This window comes from Sus scrofa, chromosome 9, assembly GCF_054392235.1.
Source record: "Sus scrofa isolate SSC_HxYL_T2T_F1_AM1 chromosome 9, Sscrofa_HxYL_maternal_Yorkshire_Landrace_v2.0, whole genome shotgun sequence".
NCBI classification, from domain to species: domain Eukaryota; kingdom Metazoa; phylum Chordata; class Mammalia; order Artiodactyla; family Suidae; genus Sus; species Sus scrofa.
Genome location: NC_139391.1, coordinates 127,846,688 through 127,872,094, shown reverse-complemented (window position 1 = coordinate 127,872,094; position 25,407 = coordinate 127,846,688). Strand labels below are relative to the sequence as shown.

At 48.8% G+C, this 25,407-nt stretch overlaps 1 protein-coding gene across 20 annotated transcripts in view; it reads right to left on the bottom strand.

Annotated features, from left to right (window-relative positions):
* CACNA1E (calcium voltage-gated channel subunit alpha1 E) overlaps window positions 1-25,407 on the bottom strand; it is a 607,618-nt gene that overhangs the window by 269,922 nt on the left and 312,289 nt on the right. For 13 of the 20 annotated variants that reach the window (XR_014816369.1, XR_014816370.1, XR_014816366.1 and 10 more), the window contains exons 4-5: window positions 14,440-14,546; window positions 13,421-13,560 (exon numbers count right to left, since the gene is read on the bottom strand). Coding sequence is in view for 9 of the 20 variants with exons in the window: in XM_084977833.1 (XP_084833959.1) it covers window positions 13,421-13,560; window positions 14,440-14,546 (247 nt within the window). In the remaining 11 variants the exon portion in view is untranslated. The remainder of the gene's footprint in view (window positions 1-13,420; window positions 13,561-14,439; window positions 14,547-25,407) is intronic. The other 7 variants (XR_014816375.1, XR_014816374.1, XR_014816368.1 and 4 more) reach the window with 1 other exon arrangement.

Sequence of the window (25,407 nt, the reverse complement as noted above, 5' to 3'; positions counted from 1 at the left end):
ACAGACCCACAGCCCACTGAAAAACCACTGGAAGGCCCAGGTGATTCTTAAGGTATATTCCTGTTTCCATTCTGCATGTGGTCCTAAAAATCTGAATTCCTGGGTGCCTTCCTAGTGCTTAGTTTCAGTTTGGCTTCAGATCAGTCCCAGTTGGAGGGTGGGGTGGGGGAGTTAAAGTAATCATGGGACCCCCCCCCTTTGTTTGCAGTGGTAGCTGGTCAAACTTTGAGCTCTCAAGAGTCCAGCAGAGAGAACCCACCTCATACTGGATTTGTTTGTTGGGGGAGAGGGGTTGAAGAACAGAGTCACTCTAGTAGAGCTCTAAGAAGGAGTCTGTTGGAACTAGCACCACACACACAACACACACACACACAAACACACACACGCACAACACACCACCCTCCATGACACCTGCCCTCAACTCACTCGGTCTTTTATTTTGAACCAGAGTGAAAAACAAAAACAGAGAAAGGTTAGGGAGAGTGAGAAGAGAACAAAGAAAGAGCAGGGAAGAGGAAGCCAGAACACTAACGAGCTGGCTGCACTCATCTGGAGAGAAAATGTGAATTTAAGTCCTCAGGGGGAAAAGCCCGGGCTAAGCACTGAACAACTCCGTCTCCAGCCCCAGATCCCAGCTGTGAAGCCTCCATCTGGGCGACCCGTCTCTAGAACAGAGAATACAACACCTGTTCACAAAGGGAACCAGGAGGGAGGCCTCTATCTCCCCTTCCCAAGTGAGAAGTGAGAAGAATTACAAAGCATTTTGAGTTCACCCTGGAAGGGGCCCCCAAATCACACAATGGTATATTTATGGTGGTTACTAACCAGAGTTTAACTAGGATCCAGATTCAGCAGCATGATGTGTCATGGGCTTAGAGAGCAGGAAAAAAAGAAACATCCCATAAACAAACATGTGGGTTGGCTTGATCTTTTGACCATTGTTCTATCAGAAAAATAAAAATCTTAATAATCATATAGCAGTGTTCTCAGAAAAGCATTTTTCAAATCATTTCTCTGTTGAACATCAAAAAATACAAGCCCACACACTCATCAGTTCTTACCCATTATTTGAATCAGTAGGAGATGCTCAGAGTGTGAACCCAGAAGGCAGGACTATGTCTCTACTCCAGGCAGGGGTAGATGATCTTTAGCATAGAATGGGCTAGATTACAAGGTCTAGAGACTGCGTTTTGGTGCAGTTCCAAGAGGTTAAACAAAATTATGGCTGAGGGCCAGTGTCGGAAGGAAGCAGCAAGAGAGAAGGAAGGACTCTTTGAAGACATTAATTCTACCCTCATTCTAAGCAGACAAAGAATCTGCTTCAAAGAATAGAACTTCTGGGAAGTTCTATCTTCCCAGCCAACATCACCCATTTTCTGCAAATATGTCAACTTCCCTACTTCGAACCAGCCAATGGCCTCCCACTGAAGAGTCTCCGTGATGCCAATGAGGCCCTGAACGATGTGGCCCCTTCCCCCCTCCTACACTGGGCAGCACTGGCCTTCCTTCTGTTTCCCAGACCTGCCATGCCCTCTCCCATCGCCAGCCTTTCACACCTGCTCTGCCCTCCACCTAAACACTCCTCATCCTGCCCTCTTCCTTCTTTTCTTCTTTTTCTGGCCAAAGGCTACTCCAACAACATTATCAACCTCTTGACCTTCTTGTGCTTAGATGAGGTGAAGGATCCAGCTGTTGTCACTGCTGTGGCTCAGGTCACTGCTGTGGTTCGGGTTCGATCCCCGGCCCGGGAATTTCCGCATGCTGTGGGCATGGCCAAAAAACAAAAAAAAAATAAAGAAACAAAAGAAACAAAACCATCTTCCTAGCAGGTGACACTTCTCCTTTGCAGTACTTTATACATCACTTGATTTATGTTTGATTTAATACCTGTCTTCTCTGCTAGACAGCAGCTCTAAGACAACAGAAGCTGTATCTCCGACCACGGCTGCCTCCCTCGCAGTCAGCACAACATTTGGAGCATGAGAGGTTCTCATACTCAGCGCTGGCTGCCTCTATCCTTCCCTCCCCTTTGTCTTTCCTGCCTTCTCTCATGTCATCCCCCATCATTCAACTGCAGATATGGGTCCTAGGGATGCTTAGCCCTGAGTGGTGGGCCAGGGCCAGAAGATACATCATTCTGCTTATCCCCGCTTGCCCGGGGTTTTGATTAAGACTCAACAGTAAAGACATCCCCCAAACCCGTTCTGCTTCAGCTTCATCTCCCCGTGGCTGGTCACATGTCCTGGGTGATGGAACGACTCCCCAAGGACCAGCCTGGCCCTAGAGGATGACGGGGGAGGTGAGATGCATGGGATCCCCAGAGGGAGGTCAACCATGAGACGTCACCGCAAATGCCATCTCAAGTATGAAGCAGCCACACCTGTCACTCTGCCTCCCAGTCACTGTCCCAGGGTTTGAGGCCGGGGAGAAGAGCCATGACCTTGAGTCCCTCGCCTAAGCATTCTGTCACCGAGGCCCAGGCTCCTGACAGAAGAGTGGCAGCCGAGACGGAAGGGGATGAAAGACAAGAGGAAGGACATAAGAACTCAGCCTTTCCTGTCACCTCTGCTCAGAGTGAGGACCAGAGTGCTGTGCACGGTCCTTCTGACTGGATATCCCTCTGGAGAGGCAGGGCAGCTCTCTCTTCTGATACCCAGAGCCTACTGACGTGGGGGGGGGGGGGGCTAGAAGATGGAGACGAACACAGGGAAGGAAGCTTTTCTGTTAAGTGGCAATCTGGAAAATGCAATATTTTTCACTGTTGATGAGGTTAAAAGTGGAGGCCTTTGTTCAACTTCCACATCAAATTTCTTTGTTGCTGCTAAGAACGTAGACGCATCTGGCTAGCTCTGGCAACATTAGCTATTTTTTAAAAGGAAATAAGATCTATCTCCTGTTCAATCTGGAGGAGACATCTGTCTTGAACCAAAATGACAACTAATGGGAAATTTTAAATCAGCCACAGCCTTGGAATTTGCAATAGGCTGCAGCGAAACTTGTCTCTTAGTTATAAGGTTTACGGAGATAAATGACTCTTCTGAATGAGGCCTCCAGAACTACAGTATTTGGAATGTTTTCCATTTTTAAACATCTTTTTTTAGGCACTCACTCGAGGTGCTTTATGTGTATTTGAACAATTATCTTCATAGCATCACTGACCTGGGGAGGTGGAGTATTACTGCTCCCTGATTTCGTATTTCGCTTCCCTGTCTCTCAAAACACTTTTGCTGAGACAGCTCTGCTGTATAGTAGACACAGCACACGGGCCCTAGAATTGCTGAGAACACAATGAAGATGCCAATCCCTCCCCCTGTGAGTGCCGGGCCTTGAGCATGTGACTTAGCCTCTGTGCGTTCTGGTTTCCTCATCTGCAAAGTGGAGACGAGAACTGCTTGCTGTCTGCTCCTCTGCTTAAGATGGCCTATGAGGGTGCTGAGGTGGTGTATGAGCGCTTCCACATTTCAAAAAAGACATGAAAGCTCCTGGGAAAATCCAAGCCATCATCACCAGCATCAGCATCGACACTGCTGGATCTGCTTGTCACGAGACCTGGTAGGGAGCGAGGGCAGGTGCTTCTTTCATTCCACAAATGAGGTCTCATACAGGAAAGTGTCACGGTTAGAATCACAGAGAAAATGTACATTTGGATCAGGACCGGAACCGAGGGCCCCTGAACCACTGAGTCTGCTATATCAAACTCTGTTTCCATATTAGTTGCAGATAGATAGATAGATAGATAGACAGACAGACAGACAGACAGACGGATAAACAGATTCCGGCCAACAAATTTTTAAGTCTTATTTATTTCTTCATCCTCCAGTTTAGTGGCCTGAACACAATCAAGAAGCAGCAGACTCTCGCCGCCAGAGACAGTGAAGCCCAGCTGCAACCAAGTCTTGGACGTGAGGTTGAGACACCAGGATCCAAGTCCCAGTTCAGCACATTTCAGCTCAAGACCACGGACGTGTGGCTTAGGCACCTGAGCCTCTCAGTTCTCTCTGCTATGAAAACCAATACATATGGAAAGCTAGATAAATGAATCATTCCTCCACGTCTAAAACTGGGTGGGTGAGTTTAGGGACCTCAGATTTAACCTTCCCTTGTATGTTTCCCTGAAGTCCTGCACGGTCTCTCTTCTTTCTTGCAACATCTGTGCTGCTCCCTTTGATAACCACTCTGCACTCCACATATCTGCTATTTTCTGACTTCAGGGAGAAATATGTTAAATAGTACCACTACATTTCGCATTTCACACTGACACATATGTACTCAATCGGGGATTATATTTATGATATATACAGAAACGCACAAAAGCTCTACCCAAAGGAGGAGACATAACATCATCCACAAAACGGAAATGTGAACATTCTCTTTCATTCTCAAGTCTTTCTTGTAAATCTATAGAGTGTCCTTTTTTTCCGCTTTTTAGGGCTGCACCTGCCACATATGGAAATTCCCAGGCTAGGGGTTGAATTGGAGCTACAGCTGCCAGCCTACACCTCAGCCACAGAAACGTGGGATCTGAGCCACATCTGCGACCTACACCACAGCTCACAGCAAGACCAGATCCCTGACCCACTGAGTGAGGCCAGGGATCAAACCTGCAACCTCATGAACACGAGTTGGATTCACTTCCTCTGTGCCACAATGGGAATTCCAGAGGGTACCTTTATGCTTTAGCCATCTCTGCTCTGTGTAGTCCTGCCTTGGAACTTTCACCCCCGCTGCCCTCTTGCACACATGCTCATGGATGTACCTAAGACTGCCTGCACTTAACTGCCTTCAGTGGCAGCGCCAAGCCCAGGGCAGTGGTCTGGCTCAGAAAGCACCTTGTCATCCTTCCCTTGGTTACCCTGAAGGAATTATAGAGCTAGAAAAATACTATCCCAAACCAGACGACCTGGAAACTCCTCCACTCGCTCTGGATTCCCCTCCTCCTGGGTGACATCAAGACCAATCTGGCCCCCACTCATTCTCTCCAGTTTGACCTTCTGTCCATCCATGGAGGTGACAAGAAGCAGCCTTTCAAGAAAGAGACACCATCCCAACAGCAATGTCTTAGACTCAGCACGCAGTTAAGTACTCAAAAAATATCCACGGAATGAATCGATGATGAATCACAATACAGAAGAAAGACAGACAGAGTATATAGACAAGAAGGAATTTTCTCCCACCTGAGGAGAAACTGCAGCTCAGCTGCCCATCAACCACTACTTGGGACTCTCGTTTGGGGTCTCCCTGAAAGAACTGGGTTTATCATTAGCACGGAGCTACAAAGAGCCCTCCAAGCTCCACATTCTGCCTGTTGCCCACCTCTCCCCTGCATGGAAATTCCACATTCTATCTTTTCCACCATACACCCAATTAAAAGCGATCTAACGGTCCCAATGAAAAGAGATGCTGCAAAGTAGCAGCTGTGTTCCTCCAAAGGGGAGCTAGAAATAAGCAAGGAGCCAGGGAGGACGGGGAGGTCTTTCAGACAAGCAGCCACCACCTCTGCTGGGAGAAAGAACCTGAGCAGCAGTCCAGCTTAGGGAGCAGCGGCGAGCCCTGTGCCATCAGCATGACGGCCCAGGAGACCTCCTCTCCTTCTGACTCGGCTCCTCTGCACAGCCCCCAGCCCTCCACATCTCCCCACTCAGCCTCAGTTTCCCCACCTCTGAAACCACAAGCTCCACTGCCTCCTTCCTCTGCCCACCCCTTCCTTCCTCCCCACCTCCCTGCTCCACCCACTTGGAGCAGAAAGGATGAGTAAAAGACAGGTCTGTAAATGCTCGCCAGGCTCACTGGCATGGAGCCGCTATATAAATCCCAAGTGTTAGCATACTATTACCGCAGAGACTTAAATTGGGCTGGGGGCCCCGCGGCTGCGTTCGCAACACCTCCCCCACATTCTCGGCACTGGAGCGACGGGGCTCCAGGAGGAAAACTGCTTTCCTCGATCTTTAGCTGCTTGGGAAACTCATGTATTAGGGCGGCCTCCTTACAGAAACCCTCTAAAAATACCTATCGATGTATATTTAGCTCCAGTTATCATCCTCCTCCCACCGGGCTTCGGGCTGAACCACGCTGCCTGTGCCACTGGTGCGGAACTGAGGACGTCCCCTGGCAGCTCCCAGCGCCTCTGCGGCATCTCCTTGGGCCCTGCTGCTCCCTGACCCCTTTCCCCTTCGTCCTTCCTCCCTCTGCTGGGTTATGCACCGCCTCCAGAACTGCAGCCAAGGGTATGGTGGTGGCTCCCGTCTCCTTTCCACGCCCCTCCTCAGAGTTAATGCCGGGATAAAAACACATGTGCAGCATCCAGCACAGAGTGGGAACCAACCATCCACCATCCCACTGCTGCTCAAAGCTTCGGTGGCTCCCCACCGCCTTCCCGCCATAGTATAAGTACATAGCCTCTGCATGGCCTCAACTGGCCCCTGCCGACCTCTCAGGGAGCATCACTCACTCTTTCCCAGACGTGTCCTGCACACACTCGATCGCACGCGCACGCGCGTGCACAAACTCTCTCTGTCTCTCTCCCGACTTCAAGGATTTGTATGTAACATCCTTTCACCCAGAAAAGCTCTCCTCCATCCTTGGCTAAGTCCTAACCGCCTACCCTCACATCCCGACTTCAATGTTCCTTCCTCCAAGAAGTTACCCCCCAGCCCCCAGGGCTTGGTTGGATGCCCTTCTTCTGAGTTTCATGACAGGTGGGCTCCTGGTGGGGACACTCAGCCCTTCCCCACCCATATCAAGTGCAGTGCCTGGAACGCGGCAGGCCCTCAGTGATGTCTCCTGAAGGAAGTCAGGGGGGTGGGGACAGGTGGTCACCGGGGCCCTGGGGAAATGGCCGTGGGAGAGGAAGGAGACAGAGCCCCAGGCTCGGATACACCTGCCCACTCTTCAGGGTTCACACCCAAGGGCTCGCAGTTAAGGGAAGTCAAAATAGGTCATCTCCCACAGAAAAGCTGGCAAAACTGGTAGCAAAGCACAGTCTGAGCAACAGTTGTAGATAAAGATATAAATATAAATGTCATCTGTGGAATATGGCTCCATAAATGACAGCTTTTATTCCATGGCAAATGCCAGGTGAGGCAATACCGCTGCTTTCTCCATGCCCCCTGCCCCCACCCATAACCACTTCCAGGAGCTTGAGTCTCAATGGTCAGCTCCGACCCCGCCCATGCTCCCATCCCCCAGGAAGCAATCCCCAAAAGATAACAGTGAGCACCTAGCACCTAGGCCCGAATGACAGGAAACCCAGTCTCTCTTGCTAACCTAGAGACTACATCGCTTGTTTTCATTTCTCTAACAGAGTGATCAGCATGTGAGCAGCTGGGCTGAGTCAGAGCTTCATGAGAGACGAAGATGTGCCTGGTTCAGCCAGACCGAGGGCAAGGACTGGGAATAGGCAGCCCCTCCGTACTCCCAGCCCCAGGCTGCCCCCAGCACTCTTGTCTGTTTCCTACCGGTGGCAAGATAATCTGGGATGGAGAAAGTGACTCCATTCCATTAGCATTTATTAAGTACCTATTCCAATCCAGGCACAGGGGCTACAGAGATGAACAGGCTTCAGAGACACAGTCCTCACTTCCCTGTTCCTACCCAAGTGTCAGAAGTGTCTGAGTTCTCATCCTCCCCTACCTTTGCCCATAGATTCCAGGTACTGTGATTATTATTTAGATTAATATATAATGACTTCAAATAATGTAGGATTCTCCAGATGGCCAAACAAATGTTTATAAACAACATCTCCTGAATTGTTACCAATATAAGAGAGATCCAAAGTTATATAAGGTAACAGTCTATTAAAAGAGTGGCAAATTCCACTCTCTTTTTTTTGGGGGGGGGCGCCATGCCCAAGGCATGCAGAAGTGCCGGGGCCAGGAATCGAACCTGCATCATAGCAGTGACAATGCTAGATTTTTAAACCACTGAGCCACCAAGGAACTCTTCCACTGTCTTTTAGAAGAAACGAGAATACATTAACCTTGGGGTTTCTCAATCCCAAAATCTGCTTGAACTTTCAACAGCACACATTTCATTGCATAAATGAATGGATGAATGGATGGATGAAGGAAGGAATATGCCAATTAATGAAACAAGCTAGTACTTCTGGTTCAGATTTTAAGCATTAAACCATGAGCGTTAAGTAATGTGCCCTCTTAACTCTAGAGCAGAGAGTTGGTTCTATTCCAAGCCCACAAAGAGAAGGCTCAGGATGGACACACGGGGCTCTGGTCCTCTTCAGGTCGCACGTGAAGCCTCAGCTCTGGATCAGGGACATCTGCCTGATTATGTTCATCTCTGAGCCCATCCCACATTGCTTCACGGGGACCAAAAGAACATGGAATCACAGAGCTATAGAACCACAGAGTCCGTGAGGCTGTGAGGTCACTGACAGTGTGGGAAAATAAATGAATGAATGAAGAAGAAGGAACCTGGAGCCAGAAGATGTGGGCTCAAGTCCCAGATCTAGTGCCTCCTAGAAAGTCAGGTACCCTCTCTGAACCTCAATTTCTTCATCTACAAAATGGGGATCATGAGATCTTATGTAGGGATTATAAGGATTAGGTGAATAATGTACATAAATTAATTTATATACATTACCATGAATTCTCTCAACTTACAGACCTAAAATTCTAAAGATTAGAAGGCTGGAGATACAGGCAAAATGTGGTGGCCCAGGACCCCCAGCTACCCATCTCTGAGCAAAGAGTAGTGATGGAAGGTCCTTTGCTAAGCCAGCTGTCTGGCACCTCAGCCCTCCCCTCCCCTCTACCACTACACACTGAGAGCTGAGAAGCTGGACAACCTCAGACTGAGCACCTGTCACTCCTCCTGTGCACAGGAAGCAGACGTGAGGTGACACCCGGAGCTGAGGTGTGAAGTCAGAGCAGCCAGGAGGGGCTGCTGTGAGCGTGGGGATCAGGAAACCTGGAGAGCGGGCAGCACCAGGCAGGCGAGAAATACCAGCCCTGGGTCAAGGGGCGCCGTGCCAACTCCTGGGTCAGCTGTTAAGGAGTTGATGGTCTTGAGTTGAGCACCTAACCTCTCTGAGAACGGGTTAACTCTTAGCTAATCTGCTTGCCTCCCTGGGCTGGTATGACAACAACTATTGGGGTCACTGCATCTAAGACCCCAATAGTTGTAAGATGCCCCATAGTTTTATTTACCACTAAGAAACACAAATGCTGTCAATTAACCCATATCAGGCAGTCATTTTAGGACAAGGTTGATTTTAGAGATGCTCCAGCAGAGAAATATAATTTTAGAAGCAATGCAAAGTGGCAGATGAAAGCATCGCATGAACAGAAGATGAAATTTGGTTATCCATTCCTCTCGGATAGAACCACAACCCTTCGCTCAGATCTCAAGAGTCCTAAGCCCTTTCCCTGGAGAGAAAGAGTGAGTAAGCTCAGGAAAAACAGGGGCACAGTGCTGTTGGTTCAGATGGACATCAATGGCCTTTTAGCAAAGACTGAAGAGCCACCAAGAAGGGGAGATGCCAGCCCTGGGTGGAAACAGAGCAAAGAGGACAAGTGACATGGCCGAGAGCTCAGCACCTGCACCTGCTCCTGTGCACCCACGTGCATGCAGGCAGGGACAGAAGGCCTTCTTGGCCATCCTGACAGGACTGTGCTGACCCCTACAAATCTGCTCCGTCAACCACGGGAACCCTCCTTTGAAGGCAGTGCTGACAGTTCCCACCAGCCTTCTCTGCTGCGTCAGCTGCCCAATTCCACCCCTTCCCTCACATCCTAGGTCCCAGAAAGGCAGACTCTCCTTTAGAAGCACTTCAGCCTGTCAAAATGCCTCTTAAAATGTATCCAAAAGATGTACAACAGAGCATCATTAATAATTATTTATAACAGGAGTTCCCGTTGTGGCCCAGTGGTTAACGAATCTGACTAGGAACCATGAGGTTGCAGGTTCGATCCCTGGCCTTGCTCAGTGGGTTAAGGATCTAGCACTGCCGTGAGCTGTGGTGTAGGTTGAAGGCATGGCTCAGATCTGGCGTTGCTGTGGCTCTGGCGTAGGCCAGCGGCTACAGCTCCAATTGGATCCCTAGCCTGGGAACCTCCATACGCTGTAGGCACAGCCCTAGAAAAGACAAAAAAAAAAAAACAAATAATAATAACAATAATTAATAAACATCCAAAAGCAGAATTCAGTATGTCTCAGAAAACTAAAAAAAAAAAAAAAAAAAATGGGGCTGTCAGCTGTACACAGCTATTTAACAAACTGCTGATCAGTCACTGCAAATGTTTACCAAAATACGGAGTAATAGGTACCATGCCCACACCATGTGGAAAAAGGCAGCAAAATTACAACCATGGAAAAGAGAGTCTGCTTAGCACTAAAGGGGCTGGAAGGAAATGCCACAAAATAATGAGTGTTTCTTACAGGTGATTATTTTTTTCTTCTTTTGACTTGTGTTTTCTGTATTTTCTTTAATGAACATAGACGAATATAAAAATAAGAGGACTAGAAGAGACATTTCAAATGGCCTCTGACACATACAGGACTCAGTGGGACCAAGAATTCATACAATTTTAATGTATAATACATATACAACAGATTATTTTTCTTTCAGACAGAATCACAGCATTCCTAAATGACTCAGACTCATTTAGGCCTTTCACTGTACAGATCTTCCTGGATTTATGATGAGGTTACATCCCAATAAACCCATCGTAATTTGAAAACAACGTGAGTAAAAAATGCATTTAATACACCTCACCTACTAAACATCACAGCTTCGCCTAAATACCTTAAATGTGCTCACAACACTTGCCTTAGCCTACAGTTGGGAAAAATCATCTAACACAAAGCTTATTTTATAATGAAGTGTTGACTATCTCATGCCATGTATTGACTACTGTACCTACACAACCAGTGTAGGTACAGAATGGTTGTCGCTGTATAAATTGTTTGCCCTCAGGATTCCATGGCTAACTGAGATGGCAGAGCTCACTGCCACTGCCCAGCATCACAAGAGGGTGTCACACTGCCTGTCACTAGCCCAGGAAAAGATCAAAATTCACAGCACCACTTCTACTGAATGCACATTGCTTCTGCACCAATGTAAAGTCAAAAAAACCTAAGTCAAACCATTATGAGTTGTGTACAGTCTACATAGTATATGTTATTTTCTTAGGAACATTTGAAACATCTATTATCAAAAAGTCAAAAGATGACATTTGTTGGCGAGGATGTGAAGAAAAGGGATTCTTGTGCATTGATGGTGGGAATGTAAATTGGCGCAATCACTAGAGAAAACAGTATGGAAATTCCTCAAAAATTTAAAAATAGAGCTACCATGTGATCCAGAAGTTTCACCTCTGGGTATCTATCCAAAGGAAAGAGAAACACGATCTCAAAGCGGTATCTACACTCCCATGTTCGCTGCCCATTGTTCACAACCGCCAGATACGAGAGCAACCTAATGTCCATCAACGGATGGATGGATGGATCAAGAAAATGTGAGACACACATACACACAGAATGTTATAGCCTTTAAGAAGGAAATCTTGACATTCCAGACAACATGAATGAAGCGGAAGGATATTATTTGAAGTGAAACGGGGAAAGACAAATACCGCATGATCTCACTTAATGTGACGTCTAAAAAACAAAAAGTAGAAATCATACTGAGAGAGGAAGGCTTGGTGGTTACCAGGGGCCAGGAGGAGGAGAAAAGGGGAGGTACTGATCAAAGGATACAAATGCTCAACCACAGAGGAATGAGTTCTGGTACGTGATATACATGGTGAGGTGTAAGGACCTCATGGGGAGGACAGGAAATAATCACGTGCATACTTCAAGTTTGTTCAAAGTGTAGACCTCAAGTGTTTCTTCTCCACCAAAAAAAAAAAAAGGTAACTATGTGAAATGATGGATATGTCAGCTTGGTTGCAGTGGTCATTTTACAATGCACACATCCATCAACTCGTCACCTCGTACACCTTAAATATATGCAATTTTTATTTGTCAAGCATACTCCAATAAAGCTTGGAGAAGAAAATCCCACAAAACATCACCCAGATATACTGCAGTCTATGTCCATGTACTTCTGAAACACTAAGGATAAGCCGTATGTTTATACACTAAACCTATTTTAAATGCAGTAGGATATTTTTCTTTTAGAAAAGTAACCTTCGGAAAATCCTTCTATACAACGATAGGTGTTTTTAAACATTAATAGTTACCTCTATCTACTTATCCATTCCCAGTATTAAGAGGTATGATGCTTGTGAGCTGGATCTACACCTTCCAGTCCATTACACACTCAACTTTCGCCCTTTCACTTAATCACAACTGATATGAAGGTGAAACACATGAGGATTATGTCTACTGCATAAGATAATGAATAGATGCAAACAATCCCAAACTCTCTCTCCTGCCAGATTTTAACGACCCGCATTCCTCTGGCTGTTCTCTGAAAAATGTCTTTTTGCTCCCCTCTGCCTTCGGCCAATCGCAATGGGAGTTCATACCCCGCCCCTTTTCCACTCCATTTTCACCCTGGCTTCAGGGGTTGGAACTACAGTCTGGTAGGCAGCTGGGTAAGAGCGTTTCCATACCACGCCCTGACTGTTACACTGACACAGGACCCACAGGGCCTGGCCTGCTCCTCTCCCTCGCAGGCACCAAAAGGCACACAAGAAGACACAAAAGCCCAGGGAGGGATGCCCGTGATCATCAGACCCAAGGCCAACATCAAGTGCAGCCAACAGCACTTCATCAGCCCTGCTATAGGCATACTATCTTCATTTCCAAAAGAACAATTATCAAATACATAAGTAAGTGTACTGCCTTCAGATAGGCCGCCTATGATGCTGGATCAGCCACAATGTAGTATTCCTATGTTAATTTCCAAATGGCTGTGTCATCAAACACTTCCATGTGATTCACTTTTATGTCTCCTTGTATTATAAATATGTATAAGTCTGTAAATAAATAAATCTGTAAAGCATAACAAATTCCGTTATCAGAACAGGAGTCTCAGAAAACACACTTGGAGTCTTCTTCAACCTCCAAAAGAAAACTGCACCTGACAGCATCTCCTGGACCATTGGAGGGGGTGCCTCTCTCAGGCTGGGGCAAGCAGCTTGCTTCAGGAAAAAGAACTCACTGGCTGGTGTGTGCGCCACTTAGCCAAGCACAGAATGGAAAACCAGAAGCAGCAGCAGCAGCCAGAGCTTAGATCCATGGCCTCTGCCAAAGGTCCCATGAATCTCCAGAGTACTTGTTCTCTGCAGGCGGCTCACCTATGGCACAGCCCCAGGGAGAATCTTTTCCTTGAATTTCTTCCTCTGTCCCTTCTCCACCAAATTCCATCCTCACATCCCCAGGTTCCTTGCACCAGCCACTTCATGACTCCACGGGCCGGCCCCTCCACACACCAAGAAGAAGCAGGAAGAAGACTTACCCACTGAGGACCACGATGAAGTCCATGACGTTCCAGCCATTGCGGAGGTACGAGCCCTTATGGAAGATGAACCCTAGGGCCACGATTTTGATCCCAGCTTCAAAGCAAAAGATCCCAATGAAATAGGGTTCTGTCTTCTCCTGTGGGATGAAGAGCAGAAGTGCTGGTAAGCAGACTGAGCTGTGTCCGTCACAGGCCAAGGCACACCCTGGCTGGGTACCCTCTGCTCTGACCTTTCCTCTCTCCTCCAGGACACCTGGACGTTGGTGCCTAGCCCCGTGTACAGGTGGAAGTGGGGGCCCTGCGGGACTTAGAGAGGACACAAGAGCAAAGGAAACCCCAGGGGAAAGCTGCAGAAATGGATGGATATGGGCCTCATACCCAGAACCAGCCGTCTTCCCAGGAAGGTGGCCGATGGTGCTGGCTTTGCCCAGAAGAGGTTGGCTTTCCCACTGCTGGCCTTCACCTATGCTGGGAGCTTAGAAGTTCTTTCTCATTCACAGGTAATGAAGCTGAAGCCAGGTGCCCACACATTTGGATTTTAAGCATTTTGTTTGCTCTCTTAGGGGAACTACTTTAGACACGTAGATAATTTCTTTACAGAGAAAATAGGCCAATATTTAGGAAGTTCAGAACCATGAATGCACAGAGGCTTTGAGCATCCTTCCTCCTCTCTTTACCCTCCCCTTTCCCTCTCGCTTCCAAAGTCCCTTAGAAAGAGAAGTGAAGTGAGTGGACCTCATGCTTGCCCCTTCTTCTTGCCCGGCTGCCATGCAGTGCACACACAGGGGTTTGCAGCCCCCTCAGAACCTCCTGGAAGCAGGGATTTAAAAGATCAGTCCTCTTGTTCTTATGAATCCCAATGGGATTTGTTATCAACTCGTTCCCCGAAAACAGAACAAACTTGCAGAACTATAGGGTAGGCAAGGAGAGAAGGGGCCGGGTGATGAAGCAAAGGAGAAGGGATCCAGGGGAGAAGAATGGGGGGTGGGGACAGTGAGAAGAAGGGAGGCACCTACCAGTCTGCGGGACATCGGAGTCTTGTCATCCTCAGGAAGATGCTGCTCCAGGGCCAAGACGATGCAGTTGGCAATGATGGTGGCCAGGATCATGTACTCAAACGGCGTGGGACAGGAGGAGTTAAGAAAGATTCACCAATGAGAGAGGGACACAGCCTCCAAGACGGCTGTGCACCCTGGTACACAACTTTATCAACCCGCATCGCGTCTGCGCCGTCTGCAAACAGGCAGGCAGGACAGTGGACGGTCCTTAGCACGTGGAACTCTGTTTCTGATTAAGCTCTGAACACAAAGCATCTTCTCCAAGACAAGTGCAGCCAATAAATAATACAATGGCCATATGGCAGACACTCCAGATACTTAAGTAAATTCAGTGATAAATCCGGGAATTAACTAGGGCTGCAAATGGAAGCGGGACGAAGGGAGGAAGACGTGTTGATGCCATTGCAGGCTTCCTAGTATCCTCAGTCTTCAAACCACTGGACTGTAATGGGATGCTTCAGCAAGGATCCGTCTGTGGCTGTTCATTGCTGTCTCTGGGAATCACATCTGGAGTATCCTCCTCTAGAACCTCCGCTCAACTAAATAGAAGAAAAGCCCTTGGGAAAGGAACGGTTCTCTCCATGCGCTCCCTTCTATTTTAACATCCAGTTCAGAAACATATTTAATGGGGCCAGGAGAAGCTAGCTTTGTCCCACCTCATTTTCTCCTCAGCTTCTAATCTATAGGAAACAGAGACACACATCAGGACTCTGCATCCTGGGCAGCAAAGTCGGGGCCTCTAGGAATCAAAGTACAAGGGAGTGGATGATGACTTCAGCTTTTTTCCTGTTACACTGCCCTGAAGACAGGTGAAGGGGCTCCCTGCGCCTTTTTGAAAAACGGAACTATGACTCCACTGCCAGCATCCTGATTCCTACAGGAAGGTTGTGCTATAAGCTCTGCTTTAAGCAGGAGGCGGGGGACAGTTAGAAAAGAGAGAGGGAAACCCCAGCCCCAGAGTCATTCTGCACATGGGATTTCATTCTCTAACTACTGTTGTGGCAAAGAGAAGCGAGTCATTGCCACTGGTCTTGCCCAGCAACCTTTGATCTGACAGCATCTGGAAACCAGGCAGGAGAGACGAGGAGTAAGGCTGCTAACAGTGGAGGGAAGGGAGGGATCTCATCTCCCCACACATTCAGGCTGGCTGTGTAGGATTTAGGGCCCAGAGCCCTCGCTAGGGAGTACAGGAGGCGGGCGGATCATAAACGCGCCTCCTGCGGCTTCCCCGTCGCCACCCGGATACATGCGTCAGCGAACATCAATGGTAGAGGAGCAGTCATGGCATCTCTGAGAGGGGCAGCACGCAGGGAGTCTGCAGCCAGAGGTGGTACAGGCAAGACGTGAGCTGCCCCACCAGTAACTCTGGTCCTGATGCTAGAACAGGAGGCTGCAGGAGGTGAGATGACTGCATCTGAGCCTTGAGAACTTTTCATTCTCACTAAGCAGTGCCATCTCCTCCCTCATCTCCTTGCATCTCTGAGTCACAGCCCATTCTCCAGCTGCTGGCGATCCTCCCTTCCCACGTACCCCAACACGCGCACAGGACGCACACCCTAGGGACAGCTCTGCTGGCCTCCACTGGCCTGCAGGGCTCAGCCACTGGATCTGAAAACCGGATGAGGCTCAGAGGACCTCAGAGCCAGCCTCCTGCCTCCGCACCTCACTGTGCTTGCTGAGACCCTCTCGGTCAGAGGGGAGCCTCACTACGTGAAAAGCCCCCAGTACACCTCGCCGTTCCTCCTCCTTCAATCTCTCTGGGTACCAAGCTAGGCGCCCAAGAGCTAAAACTGCCCGCAAAGACACATCAGAGATGCCCGCTTCACTTACACATCTACTTTCTCTGGACAAGCCCCCATGCGCGGCACCCACCCATCACGGCAGCGGTGGGGGTGGGGGGGGCTCTCCTCCATCACATCATGGTCTCTGACCAAAGCTCTAAACAAGCACAGAATGATCAGGACCACCCCAGGACCTGGTATCGCACAGACCTCTGAATAGGCTGCCGTGTCCGGGGCCTGGTTCAGACACCCAGAATTCCCCAGACTCCAACAGGAAAATGACGACGGGAACATGGCAAAGGTGGTGGCCCAGGAATCCGTGCCCTTTCCCGAAAACAGCCCCAGGGGATGGGTGCAGACAGGGAACCAAGAGCATGACCACAAGCTGGTGACAAATGACAACAGAAGTGGAAGGCATTTACGACATATTCCTAAAATGCAGGCCATGGAATCCTAGTGCTACAGGAACTTGCAATCAGATGAATGAAGGAAAGCCGGCTTCGGTCCAGGTAAGCAGGTTCCTGCACCCCACCCCCAGCAGAGTTCTTGGAGCCTTTAATACTACTGTATGCAATGAGCACGCCCTCCCCAAAGGGGGCTGGGAACAGGACACAGCATTCCCAGGCCGCTTCACCATATAACCCTTTGTCAGAGCAACTCTCTTGAGGATGCTATTCATAGGAACATGTCTGGGAAGCCTTGATACAAAGGGCAGATGTCACTGCCAGTCCGCAAGGGTTGAGGGACATGAGGGCGGTGGCTCTGACAGGAGCGAAACTCATACCCCTTCCACCTCATGCCCGGTCCTTGTTTCTAGCAAAAATGTTCAAAAAGGGTCAGACTCGGCCAGTCCTTCACTGGAAGGGCCCCCCCGCCCAGCCCTCGCAAGCTTAGAAGGCTGCTCGGCAGGTCCAAGGAGCTCAGAATGTGCCCTGGGAAGCAGAACAGGGGACGAGCATGTTCTCATTCGAGCTGCAGATGTTGTGAGCTCTCATAGGTCTACTGGGGGTTCAGGCTTCTTCTCCTGAACACCTTACAGTGACAATCACAGACATAAAGATAAAGGAGCTCTTAGTTGCTGACCTCCAGGCAAGGCAGCTCCTGACAGCCGTGCATCTCCATCCAGCAAGGCCTGACCGGGCTGCTGCAGCCCCTCTGCACACCCCCCACTCCTCATGCCCACTGCCATACCTCATCCTCCACACCAGACAATCAAAGCATAAGCTCCCTGCCAGGAATGGTAAGCTCACCTAGCCCAGAATGTCCAGGTGCAGAGAAATGAGGCTTGTGGGGGACCATCCTTGGCAAGGTGTGGCCATTACCACCGCAGGATGCTCAGGGCAGGAGAAAGGCTGAAGGGCCAGACTTTCTGTGATGGGCCAGACATCTGAATGGCTGAGAATTCATGAGGACTCAACAAATAGTACCACCTAAGGCCCAGGAGGCTAGACTCTAAGAAGAGGGTTTGGTAATTCATAGGTTCTAAGAATACCCCATGCCCAGGTCCTCCCAACCCAAATCCTCTGCCTATGGTCTGATATCTAGGGATCTGTTCAGAGCAGTGATCCTCTGGCTTAAAATTTTGAAGATCCCTTGAGAAGGATGTCCCTTCAGGACTTACAGAGCATCTCATCCTCAGGATAAATACATTGTCAGGTGTAATTAAGAATCTGAGGTGAAATTTTAATGCAAATAAAGGTAAAACTCTAAAAATTCCATGTATCTATGGACTAGGTAAAAGAGAGAAGGGGAACAAAGAAATTTTGGGACAGGAGAGCAGGAGAGAATAGCCAGTTCTGCCTCAGCTCTAGCTACTCTACCTTACAGCCCCTTCCTTTAATCTCACGACCACTTCTCTTTCTGAAGAAAGCACAAAAAATGAGCACTTGCATCTTGGTGCTTTTGTTTCCCCTGCAATGGCCTTTCTCCTCCTTTCTGGTCACATATCGCCCTTGCCTATAAAGGTGTCTCCCTGTGCCCCACAGCTCTTTGCATAGTGCAGTTTTATCATCTCTCCTCACATTGCTCTCCTCTAAGAAACTGTACCTTGAAAGCAGGGGTGGTGTATCATTCATCTCATCACAGGAGGTGCTCAGTATAGCTCCCAGTACACAGCAGGAGGTCACTTGGTGTTAAGCGAGGGTGTGAATGGAAGGGAAGCACCCCATCTGTAAGCAGCAGCTCCACTAAGGACCCATCACAAAGACAGGGCTGTAGTCACTCCTACTGGCTTGGGCCCCCACCTTAGGAGCTGACTCAGGAGGGCTGCTCCTCTGAATTCCTGAAAAAGAACTTCAAGCTCCAGGCATATGCAAGAGCTCTGCTACAAGATCTCCCAGGGGAAAAACCTGGGTTGCAAGTTATGGCCTGCAGGGTAAGCAGATGCACCTCACAGGCTAGACAATGATGTGGCTTGGAAAAGTCAGAGGAAGTGTGCCATGTTGCCAAGGCCTCAAAGAACAATGCCCTTCATGAAACAGAATGGAAGTCTGTCCAAGGACTCTGACGCCTTCTGCCAGGAATGCAGTGACTCCCATCACATTCTGCACCCGACACTAGACACTTTTTGGAGAACACTTTCCCCGGGGTCTAGACTATGGTTTGAGATCTTGATTAAATGGAGCTGACGCGGAGCAGTAAGGGAGCCTGAGGGCAGGGGTTCTGCGTGACTCAGAGACGTCTGCATCCCTGCTGTCCAGCACACACTGGGCATGCCATAACAGGTTTTCAATCACTCAATTGATAATCAAATAGCATAGGAAAAACAGAGCCAGAGCTGTCTTTATAAAAGTTACCCATCCTTTCTCTCCATGATACACCCATTTGAACTTTGTGTGCTGTTTGCCACGTACACACATTAGCTGTGCAAACAAAGAAAGCAACATGCATAGACGATCCCTTCAAGGTAAAAAAAAAAAAAAAAAAAATGTTTTTTAAAGAGCCAAAAAAAAAAAAAACCCTCGGTCTTGCTAGAAGGATAATGAGTTTTCTTGGGGGGTAACAGGGCTTCTTCTTTACTCCTGACACAGTGTCTGAGTGTTATAATGAGCATGTATTCACTTATAATTATAAAATCAATTACAGCAGAAATTGACACAATACTGTAAATCAACTATAATAAAAATATTTTTAAAAATCAATTAAAGCTATTATTAATTCTGCAAAAAACCACACAGTACAAAAACCAAGCCCAACCTGAGGGTCAAAGAAATCCACACAGGATTTCTGAGAGGATCAAATGCAGGAGAACAAAGGGGCTGGACCCAGGGAGGAAAAGGTCTTGGAAGGTCTCCGAAACCTGCAAGGATGCCTCCTCTCTGCATCTGTCTGTCGGCATGCCAAGGGCCTCATTTTCTAAACTTTCTTGGCAATCTCCCCGAACACCCCTTCACTCCTTTCTCCCTCTGAGCCCATTAATGAGGACCTGTGTCACTCCAGCTCTCCCTCTCCCGTCTCACAGCTTCAAGACAATCATTAGGGAAATGATAAAAATAGGTTCCCTTATTGATTTATCTCCTTTACCCAATGCTCCTTCCTTCGAATGGTTGACTTGTTTCCTTGGCAACACAGCTAATTTGAGCAGCACGACTTGGCCTGTACACCTGCTATTTGTTCATCTCCTTCCCGAAGCCCAGAAAGCTGGGGCGAGGGAGAGAAAGGGCTGCCCTACCGGCTACAGACAGGCTACCATGGTGGCACTGGCGCTGCTTGTCAACGGAGCCCTAGGGGCCTGGCCCAGGAGCTGAGCCCTCCCTCTGCCCACCCAGCAGAGCTGCCCCATCAACACCTCACAGGGACTGATGAGTAGGTACAGGACTGGAAAGGACCTAGGCCTCAAGCATTGGATCCCGGGTGCCCCAAAGGAAGCAGGCATCTCTATTACCACGGGGATGCTGGCTATAGGCCCCGTCTGCTCTCAGTTGCCTCCTCTCAGGGCTGTGATACTCCAACACCAGGGAGACAGAATGGGCTCAGAGGGGCTGCGGGCCCACAGGGACAGGCCGGCAGATGGAATGCTGTGCTCTCTCCCTGACCTCAGGCAGGCCTAAAGGAGGATGCGCTTTTGGAGGGGAGGTAGACTCTGGCCACTCAGGCATTTCCTGTACACTCCTGGGGGGTCTGCACAGTCTCAGGATCCATCTCCACCTCTCGTCTGGGGCCCAGAGCACGCACTCCACAAGAAGCTCTGTCTCCTTTCCTCCTGCCCATCCCTGTCTCCTGTTTGAGGATGTCTATTTCTAAGAGACGGAAGACTCTCAGGAGATGGCCTGAGCATCTTTGTGGGTGTCTTTCTTCTCCTTCCTCATCCCCCCCCACCCAAAATGTCATTCCAGTTTTTCCTGCTGCAGTGCAGTGGGTTAAGGATCTTGTACAGCAGAAAAAGAAAAAATACATATATCATTCTAACAAGTGGAATGTAGAGGCAAAGTCAGTCATTGGAGGGGGGCTACCTAGTATGATTCCCTCAAACACAACACCAAAGGGATATCTAAATATCGGGAGTTCCTGTCGTGGCACAGCAGAAATGAATCCTACTACTAACCATGGGGTTGCGGGTTCGATCCCTGGCCTTGCTCAGTGGGTTGAGGATCCGGCATTGCCGTGAGCTGTGGTGTAGGTCGCAGACATGGTTCGGATCCTACGTGGCTGTGGCTGTGGCGGAGGCTGGCAGCTGCAGCTCTGATTCAATCTCTAAGCCTGGGAACTTCCATGTGCCACCAGTGTGGCCCTAAAAAGTAAAAAGAAAATTTAAAAATTAAAATAAATAAATAAATATGAACAAGAGTGAAATACTAGCTACCCAAGGCTTTTGTGCTGCTGTACGCACATGAGAAGAATCAGAATCTTCCTCAAGACCTGGAATGATAACAGCAGCTTGGCAATGGAAACCAGAGCCACCACAGCTCTCCATGCAAAAGCCACCCAGCATGGCATCTGCATCAGGCAAAATCAGGGCCACATGTTCCCAAGGAACCCACTGTGGACTACAGAAGGATCAAAGACTAAGATGAGACATGAAGATGAGAACCCTTTGCAAACCGTAAGGTGCTACCCAAATGCACAGTCATTTTTATTATCCTACTAAATCAATCTTCAAGCATCTGCTGTGGCTCTAAGCTTTGCGTGACGCGTCTGTTCGTGGTCAGAGCCTCCGGGAGTGGGCTGGCTGGCTGCAGCCATGGGCTGACAGTGAAGAGACCCACCGCAATAAAGGATTTAAAAGAAAATTACAGTAATGGGCCTCCGGGAAGAGACCAAAGACATTTGGCCCAGAACCTCCTGGGAATATGGAAAGCACATCCAAACATCAGTCCCCAGAGGAGGATTTATGAAGCTGATGGCTCTGATGCAATCTCTCCCGGCGATGAGAAGGGACATTAATTATACCCAAGGCCAGGGCTAAGAACAGGAGGGGCTGAACTATCACAGAAGTCCAGCTCTGGCTCCATCAGACCCTGTTGGAAATGCAGTGAGATCATGCTGGTGAGATCATATACCCCCTACTACCCCGGCCTGGGCTGCAGACAACAATACATAGTCCTGGAGGGACCAGTAATCATGAAGAGACAAGACCTTGTGTCTAAAACCCAGACGTGGCCAGAGCCATCACCACCGTTTCCACAGAGTGTCTGCACCCCTCCCTAGAGGCCACATTCTCCCGGGAACAGCTGCTTCCTTGCCTTTCCACACATGCCACGTGTACAGTTCTTCAAAGCCCCACAGACCAAAAAGAAAATTAAAACCAAGCCTGTTAGGCCCAGGGCCAGCGCTCCTTCCTGGAAGGATGTTTCACCTTTTCTCCAGATGGTGGATTAGAGTAGGAGAGAGGAAGAGGTTAAAAGATGGTGAGCCAAGAGGGCTTTCTAGCATCTCTTGGTCAGCCCGCATGGTCCTGTCCTACCCAGGCTCAGAGGTGAGAAGCCAGGTTCAGAGCTTAGCCATGGTCCGAGGGAGCCTTGACCTAGAGGCTAATATGCTCCCGGATGGGCTCCCTCTGGACTTCTTTGATCTTGCTCCTATGGCTCACTGAGCAGGACAGAGCATCCAAAGAATCTTCCAGAAAAGGGAATAAACAGAGAGACAGTATTCTCTGGGGTTCTGAGGGGCTACAGATACAATTTTCAATTTCCTGAAAAACAACATTAAGCATCTGAACTTAGCAATGTATGAACCACTCTCATATCTGGGGCAAGTCACATCCTCAACTCCAGTCCCATCTCTTTTTCTCAGTCCTTATTTTTAGGTTCCCAGTCTCTCTCTCTCTCGGACTCATCAACAGAGTGGCATACACATGGCCATCGAAGGGCAGGAGGGCTAAACCCCTGTGCTCCCCCGTATGACAATACACAGTTCTGGCTGCCAATGTGGAAATCCATCCTGTACCTCTCCCTACTTGCCCAGCCCCACGGCAGCAAAAACGCACCATCAATAAGCAGGAAAATGGGGTGGAAGGCTCTGCATACTTAGTGTTGTCCCATTTCATTATGGCCTTGCGTATTGGAATTTTTCTCACCACCCAACTCGACTCCAAAAAAAAAAAAAAAAAAACATAAACAAAAACAACAAAAAAAAAAACCAGACTGAAGAACCATACCCCACTTCTTTTTTTAAAACAAAACACAACAAAAATGTATCATGTGATTTCCAGTCTTAACATCAGTTTTTTAACTTGGGTTTCCATGCTGGTGGGATGCAACCTGCCATCACCATGACAACAGCTGCCTCTGTTCAAATTCACCATCTGACAGGCAGTCCTGAACGCACCTCGCTCTCTGTCAAGAAGATGGAAATGCCATTACACCTCCTCCTCAAGACTGAAACCCTAATGAATGAAAGACAAAGGAAGCAATGTTGACAATACAGCAGAGAGGCAGAGAACCCCCCAAAGGCCTTCCATTTCCCAGTACGGTCCCACTGCTCTCGTAGGGAGGTCAATGGACTCAGTTACTCAGAACGGAAGATCTCTAGCATTACCCTTTTGCAACGCTGGCTGTGCAGCTGCACTGAACTTTTCATAGCTTGCGACCAAAGACCTCCCATGTCCCTGGCCTCTATATAAAATGACTAAAAGCAAGTCCACATTATTGTCAACTTGGTTCACCGGTGCTGAGACCAGCTCCAGACTCAACAGAGCCCCAGTCCTAAAAGGAGGGGAGCGGGGGTTCTGCGGAATTCAGACAGCACCACTTCCCTCTCTCCTGTGCCTCAGTTACAATCACCTGGCTACGTCTTAACAAATTCACTTTTTGTGCGTCTGACTGAATCCTGGACTCAAAATGCTATCAGTTGACACACGGTTTTGGTGATCAGGAGACAACTGATTGAATGCTACAGGGAAGGGAAGAAAGAAAAGAGGAATATCAAAAGCCTCTGGAAGGAAAACAAAACAGCGGTAGGAAAATTACCTCTTTCAGAAACCAGAATCAGTGTTTTGATGAGACACTGACGAATGCGAGCCCATCAAGCGTTCCGGCAGCCATGAGCGGTGCAGGGGAAGAATGTGGGCTCCCACCAGCACCCACACCCAGGACTGAGCCCCCTCCATGCAGAGTCACTCTGTGGAGCTCAGACGGCTAAGTGTAGAAGGAAAATGAACCATCTGTGTGAGAGTCTACCGATCATTTCTGAGCAAAGTTTTTGTTCTCCCTTGAAAACCCTGCAACTGCACCCCCATGTTCAAAGACATCTTCTGAAGCTCCACATCTCTGGAGGAAATGCTGAAGGTACGAAGGACGCTCAGTTCAGCTTGGAAAGGGACGGCGTGAGAGCCATGACAGCTGTGTTCAACTCTCTGGAGGGCTCGCTGGTCACAAGGGGCTTCCGTGTTGTCTACGTTACTCCGAAGGGCAAGGCTAAGACCACAGGGTGGAACGCCCACCCAAAGACAGACCTGGGGCAACACGCAGAAGCTCCGCTGTTCCACAAAGCAACGGACTATTTCATTAAATGGGAAACTAAGTGTTGTACGAACCAATGTTCAACAACCAGCTTCTCCGAAGGGAGAAAAGCTCTGATGTGTAGCATGTGCCAAGGTCGAGCATAGAAAGACTCTCTCTTTGGCCAGTGTCAAGCTACCAACTTGAGAGCAATGCACGTGGAGCTGAGAAGAGATCCACGTGGCTGAAACCCACCAGCCGGGACTAGCTGGTTCCAGTGCACCCCTTATTGTCGGTTCCATGTCTCTGGGAGAACACCAAGGATACTGAGGAAGAGATGCCTGTATTTGATGGTCATTGAGCTGGATCAACCTTTCTATGCACAAAGAGTTAACAAATGGGAAAGATTTCTTCCCTTCTGGTCAGTGAGCCTTCAGTCACTTGCTCAAGGGCCTCCTGGGTCAGCATGGCTCACTCTTCCCCTGAGACTCAGGTGGCCCCTTAGTGAGACTTGCCTTCACGATGTCTGAACCATCATCCATATCATGGAAGGCTGGTACCTATGCCGCTGGATATGTGCCAGAGGCAGCCACAGGTGAATGGTGTGCCAGCGCCATGAAACATAAGAATTAATCACCCTATTTTCTCAGGCTGAATTCTAAGAGGCCCAGAGGTCCCCTGCTGTATCACTGTAGCCTCTCTGAGAGCGGAGAGGAACCCACCGAGACCCAAGGTTCAAAGCACAATCCAAAGAAATCCATCAGGTAAAAGGTTCACCTCTCATTCTAGAAGATCAGATCTCACCCTGGACTGCACAGCAATCACCCGAGAGGCTTTTAAAAATCAAGGCTATAGGTATCCCATCTCTAGGAATTGTGATTTAATTTGTCTCTGCTACCATCTGGGCATCAGCATTTCTAGAAGGACCCAGGCTGATTTTAACGTGCAGTCTCGGAAAAGAACACTGCCTTTGAAGCTGGAAGCCCTGACAGCTAATGGTGTCAACTCAGGGGAGATAGCAAGTGAGCAAGTGGAATCAGAGAGGCACCATGGTGAGAACTGAAAGGTGGGGAGTTCCTATGGTGGCTCAGTGGGTTAAGGACTCAATGCAGTCTCCATTGGAATGCGAGTTCAATCCCGGGCCTCGCTCAGCGGGTTAAGGAGCCAATGTTGCTGCAAGTTGCGGCACAGGTTGTGGATGTGGCTCAGATCTGGTGTGGCTGTGGCTGAGGTGTAGGCTGGTAGCTGGCCCAGGAACTTCTATGTAC